The 6281-nt window shown below is 47.7% G+C and overlaps 1 protein-coding gene across 1 annotated transcript in view; it reads left to right on the top strand.

The window, feature by feature from the left end:
• The first annotated feature begins 6215 nt into the window (after positions 1 to 6215).
• The window catches only part of PLD6 (phospholipase D family member 6), a 3715-nt gene continuing 3649 nt past the window's right edge, over positions 6216 to 6281 (top strand). The window contains exon 1 of the mRNA XM_015570617.1: positions 6216 to 6260. Coding sequence (XP_015426103.1) covers positions 6216 to 6260 — 45 coding nt within the window. The remainder of the gene's footprint in view (positions 6261 to 6281) is intronic.

Here is a 6281-nt window from a genome sequence, read left to right as displayed (position 1 = left end):
CTGGGGCCACCGGCCGAACACCCCCGGAAGCTCCATATTCTGTTCCCTGTCTAGTATGGGATGGACTGAAGGGGTTGGAGGACGACAAAGCCTCTCCCACCGGTGGGTCCGCAGGGAAAACAATCGGCGTCGGCGTCGGGGGAGGCAGGGGCTCTGGGTCAAGAGCTGGTGGCGTGGCCTGGGCCTGAGGCCAGGGCTCACCCGGATCCGGTGCTGGGGGAACATAGGGAGGCGGCCTGATCCTGGGGAGTGACTCCTCACCCGGACCTTGCAGAACAGGGGGAGTTTTGCCCTTCTGGGCCGAAGCCAAGAGGACTGTCTGTCTCTGTCCCAATTTATTTTTCTCATTCTGACAACTCTTTAACCACCTTGGTTTTTCAGCCAAAATATCAACCCGCACTTGAATATAAGGAATTTGGTCGGAGTGACCCGGCCGGCTGTAGACAACATGGTGAACCCGATAAGCAGTGGTTAAATCAAAAGTCCCTACATCCGACCATCCCACCTGGAAAGTGGGCCACTCCCATTCACAGAATTTCTGCAAATTAAAAGCATTAACATCATATCTGTAGTGTCTGGCTCTCTTCTTGAAGTCCTGAAAATTTTTAAGAAAACATTGCAGCGGGGGGCACACAAAAGCAGACGACGACTGCCCCATTTTGATAAACACCAAGACAACAAACACTAAGACAAACAAACACCAGACAGAAAAATTCAGTGCAGCCTAAAGCTGCACCTGCCAGGGACCCCGGCCAACGTCGTGGCCGCGGGTCAGGACCAGGAGTACCGCTGCGTCCAGCCCTCCGTATAGGTCCTTCCATGGGACGTCCCAATTCCAGTTTAACGATCGGTCCTTACCTCTCTCGAGAGTCCAGGTGGCTCGGTTTCCAAATTGAAAGTTTTGGGTGGAGTCTCCTCTGCCTCCCTGGAACCTGGAATGGAGACTGGAGGCTTCCTTGGTAGTCGTTCCCCACAGGGATGTGGGGTATCTCGCTGCGTGCCCAGCGATAAATGGGGGAGAGCCTCCTGCTTTAAGTAGGGGGTCCCTCTCACCCCTGCCAGGGGAGAGCCTCCTGCCCTAAATAGGGGATCTCACTGGGGCCTCCAAATGTTATGGAGGCGAGATAGACCACCGATTCAGAATTTAAATTTAAGAGCCTTTATTAAGCTGGCCAGCTGACTACAGCTACAGCACCTGCCGTTCCCGACTGCTGCTGAGGCAAGGAATTTCCCTGGACATGTGTCTTAGATCTATGCTTATTTGCCCAATGTTTTCCTCTTTTACATTTAGGGCATAGTCCAGGTTGCTTGGGACCTCTGCCATTTCCTTTTTAACCCCTTTATTAGAGGGACACTATTTTGCCATGTGTCCTGTTCCTCCACAAATGAAACACTTATGTGTTTGACTTTTCCCTGTGCTAAACTGTTGCTGAAGAATTCCTTCAATGGCGGTTCCCTTTAATGCGGCCGCAATGGTGACTTCTTGCATATATGAGGGACCAATATCTGCGCAAATGCGGATATAATCTGAGAGAGTCCCCTGTCTTTGATAGGGCCGCAGTGCAGCTTGACAGGCAGTGTTGGCATTTTCATATGCCAACTGTTTAACTATTAACATGCCAGCCTCTCCATCCACCACTACTCGGCCAACAGCCTGTAATAGCTGAGAGGCAAAATCCTGATACTTTTCATCTGGCCCTTGAATAATTTTTGAGAGCTCCTCTGTTTTCTGACCAGAGGTGAGTAACTTTTTCCAGGCTCTGATCCCAGCTCCATTAATTTGCCCATAAGCTTCCTGGGGGTATTGAATTTGATTATGGGTATTAGCATAGGCTCCTTCTCCTACCAGTATTTCATAAGAAATATTAATCTGGGCAACTCGATTATGAGCAGCTTGTGCCTTAGCCTTTTCATCATATTCTGATTTCCACAAGAGATAATCCCCTCCTGATAAACAAGCCATGGCAATAGCTCTCCAATCATTAGATGGGAGAGCCTCTGAAGCCATAGTTTCCAAGATGGTTAAAGTATAAGGGGAAGTAGGCCCATCCTGAGCACAGGCTGTTTTTAACTCCTTCAGGGTTTTAAAAGGAAGCGGGTCATAAGCACGCTCACGTCCCATATTAGGGTTCACCTGTTCCATAACGGGGAAGGCATGAATGCCCAATTCCTCACCACACTTTTGTGCCTCCTGCAAAGCCATCTGGAGAGGGGAAAGTGGAACAGGTGCTGCACAAGGCAGCGGAGGGCGGCGGGAATGGCCCCCGCGGCTTCTCTTCTTGCCAAGAAGCTTTAATGCTTCTAAAAAGTGTTCTAACACATCCTCTATATCACTACCCTCTTCAGTTCCAGCAGAAAAATATTCTTCCTCCTCGTTTGCCTGAACAACACCTGTATCATCATCATGATAAAGGGCAACAGCTTCCTCAAGATCCTCTTCATCTTGAGGATTTAATTTGTCTTTAAAATTTACATTATTCAAAAAAATTTACATTATTCCTCTTTAATATGCTGTCTCTTTTAGACCCCTGTTTTGTGCCATCACACTGCTTCTCTTTTTTTCCTGGCTTAAGAGACAGTTGATTATGGTCATGCCTGGGATCTAAACAATCCCGTATCAAATTTCATAAGGAAAATGCATCAACTGGGATCTTACTTGGCCCAAGGGCTTTATAATGATTGTGCATTTGTTCTCCAACTTTCTGCCACGTTTCTAAGTTCCTTCCTCAGGAAACCAAGGGCAGGCCTCCGGAATGAATTTTAAAAATCCTCTACTTGCTTGTCATTAACCTCAGCTCCTTTACTGTTGAGCACAGACTTTAACATTTGGCCATAAGGGGCACTTTCCCCAGATTCTAACCGTCCCGTGCTTTACTCCCGACTACCAAAAAAGTGCTCCTCCCTTACCTTAACGAGTGCACTCTTTATCCAGAGGAGTTCCTCACCATCTACTTCCCAAGTCCTCAGGTCCCTGGCTTTCGGGCGCCAATTTGTCAGGGCCAGCCTGACAGGTTGAACCGGGCTGAGGTAGGGAGGTGGGAATTGAGAAAAGAAAGAAAGACAGGAGAGCGGGATCGGGAGGACTACAGATCAATCGAGGAACTGCAGTAAGTTTATTAACCATGCAATGCCTTTTATGCACAAAACACTGAATAGGGGTCTGTCAAGAGGAATGTATTCTTTGTTCCTCTTAATCTCTAAGGGAGAGACAGAGCAGAAGGACAAGTTCTCAGTACAGCATATCTCAGTAAATAGTGACAGACTTCTTGGTAAGCTATAAAAGGCTGTTCTCATTCTACAAAGGTTACTCTCATTCTACTGATAATTGCCATCCAAACAAGTCTGTGAAAACTGTGTGGGTAAGGGTCCCAGCCTTGCTAGCCCCTTCAAGTGCAAGGACCATGTCAGCTTACACCCGGTCCCCAACAATCTCTCTCCCCTGCAGTGCACAGCCTCAGGTGTGTCCTATTGGGTTTGGATTTTTTAAATTCTTATTTTTATTTATTCCTAGGGGTCTCTCCTGTCTCTTCCTAATGTAATATTCAGCCAATGATTTCAGTAGAGGTTGAACCTAAATACTTTGAGCCTGGAAGACCAATCTGTGGGTTGGGTAACACTTACAAAGCTCTCTTGGCTTTCACTTTTCCATGAGCTCTTCTGGTCTCTCACTCATGCATAGCTTCCCACTTAGTTAGGAATGTGTGAAGAGCATAGCTCAGCCTTCTACGGCTTTCTCCCAGGATCTCTCTGTCACATTTATGGCTGGTCTGCTACCCCATACTCACTGCAACTTGGAGTGGAAGCTTGGACTAGGAAGACTGAAGATTTTTTTGGGTCCATTCCCACCACTATCAGCTAGCAAAGTGTACAGTTTTGCAGCCAGTCACAGTGTTAAGCCTACCAATTTTCCAACCAACCTGGGGGTGAGGAGATGGGAGAAGCTTTAGTCAACAGGCCACATTTCCTGCTACTCCCATCATAAGCTCCAGAAGTTTTTCAAAATTAAGGAACAATGGCCTCTGTGGGCACTTCTATGTGGGAGAAAGCTGCCCTCATGCTAGACAATCAGTTACTCCCTTTATGTCTCTGGTGCCTTTCAAGTTGCTGCCTCAGCACTGGAGCTCAGAGGGAGTGAGTCCAAGTAAGTCCGTGCACAGGCCCTTTAAGAGGAACTGCTTAGGACTCTAGCAGCCCTCCATTTCTCTCAGCCTCAATTCCCACTGGTTTTTATAGTCAGAAGTTATGGGGATGTCTCTTCCTGGCACCAGAACCCTGGGCTGGGAAGCATGGTGTAGGCTTGGGAACCCTTTCTCCTTCGGGGGGGGGGGGTGGCAGATAGCCCTCCTAATTTTTATCTGCCACATGTGGGTGTGGGACCAGCCCACTCTGCCTCTCCACCCTTCCTGCCAGTCTCAATGTAGCTTCTTTAAATCCTTAGATGTAGGACTTCCATTCAGCTTGACTTCAGGGGTTTCTGAATGATGGTTGTTCTGTAGCTTAGTTGTAATTGTGGGAGGAGGCCAGTAAAGCGTTTATCTAGTCCACCATCTTGACCAGAAATGAAATAATTTTAGATTTACAACAAAGTTTTAAAGATAGCATTAGAGTCTCCATATTCTTGTCACCCAGTTTCCCTTACAGTTAGCATCTTATCTTACTATCAATGGAGAAACTGACATTGGTACATTACTATTAATTAATCCTCAGACATGATTTGAGTTGTGCCAGTTTTTCCACTAATGTCATCATTCTGTTCCAGGATCTAGCCAGTCCAGGGCACCACATTGCATTTAGTGGTCCTATATCCCCAGTCACCTCTGGCCTGCAATAGTTTCTGAATCTTTTTTTTTTTTCATGACCTTGGCCATCTGGGAAAATACTGGCCAGGTATCCTGTGGAATGTGATAGCATGTTGTCCAATCTGTATTTCTGACGCCTTTTTCTCGTTACTGCACTGGGGTAATGGGACTGGGAAACAATATCACAGAGGTAGGGTTCCCTTTTCATCACAGTGTATCGGGGTACATGACATCTACATGGCATCTCTGGTGTTTTCAGCCAGCACTTAGTTAAGGTGGCATTTACCAATTTTCTCCACATAAAAGTTATTTTCCCACTTTCCTTACCAGTGACTAAGTCTCACCTTCCCTCAAGGAGGCAGAAGATTTGGTTCAACTTCCTGTGTGGGGCAGGAGTATTTACAGATATTGTTTGGAATTCTTCTGCAAGACACTTCAGTCTTTTTCATTTCTTTAAATATATATATATACACACACACATTTGTATTGATTTCAGAGAGGAAGGGAGAGGGCCAGAGAATTAGAAACATCAATGATGAGAGAATATCATTGATCAGCTGCCTCCTGCACACCCCCTACTGGGGATCAAGCCCGGCAACCCAGCCATGTGCCCTTGACTAGAATTGAACCTGGGACCTTTGAGCCAAACCAGCGAGGGCCTTTTTCATTTCTTTAGCCACTTATGTAGATTAGTATAGACTCGTGTATCTTTATTTTGTACTTGGGTTAGAATCCAATACTGCAGTAGTCACTTTGCTCCTTAAATTGTTCCGATTTGGCCTCACGGGGTTCCTTAGGCTGGGCCCTGTGTCCTGTGGATACACTGCTCTCCTTTTTCTTTTCTGAGCAGTTCCTCACGTTTGGGAAGTACAAGGTAACTCAAGCTCATCTTGTTTCCCCAGCCCCGTCGGAAAAGCCATCATTTCTCCCAGGAGCTCAGGTTCCTCTTACTGGAGAGCGGTGTTCAGAAACGGAAATCTGGGAGCAGGTGCTGGAGTCACTGCTGGGTGTCACCTGCATTAACACACACAGGAAGCTACCGAGTCCCCACCACGGGACTAACCAGCTGCCGCTACTCATCTCTAACGACCCCCTTCTTCCATCCAGGGGTCTGCTTCTTTAACAGATGAAGGTCATGGAGTCTCAGCCGGTTACAGGAGATTGTAGAGGATAAATCATTTCCACGTAAAGACCAGATTCAGGAAAGAAGAAACAGAAACACACCCGTATCCTTCCTTCTCTTTCCTGTGAAAAGTGACAGCACCGTCCAGTACCGAGGGTTAGACTGCGCGGGGCGGGAAAGCACAGGGGCCTCGCGCGGGCGGGGCGCCGACGGATGTGCAACGGGACACCCTCCAGCTCTTTGACAGCCTCTGTTTCCAGACCTCCCCACTTGCCTGCGCCTCCTCTAGGCGAATGGTAGGTGCAGACGGAAACCCGCACCGCTCTGCAGCCCCCAGGGTGAGGGGCCCGGCTGCTGCG

The sequence above is a fragment of the Myotis davidii genome, unplaced genomic scaffold (assembly GCF_000327345.1).
Source record: "Myotis davidii unplaced genomic scaffold, ASM32734v1 scaffold207, whole genome shotgun sequence".
Lineage (NCBI taxonomy): Eukaryota > Metazoa > Chordata > Mammalia > Chiroptera > Vespertilionidae > Myotis > Myotis davidii.
This window is presented reverse-complemented; position numbering and strand designations above follow the sequence as displayed.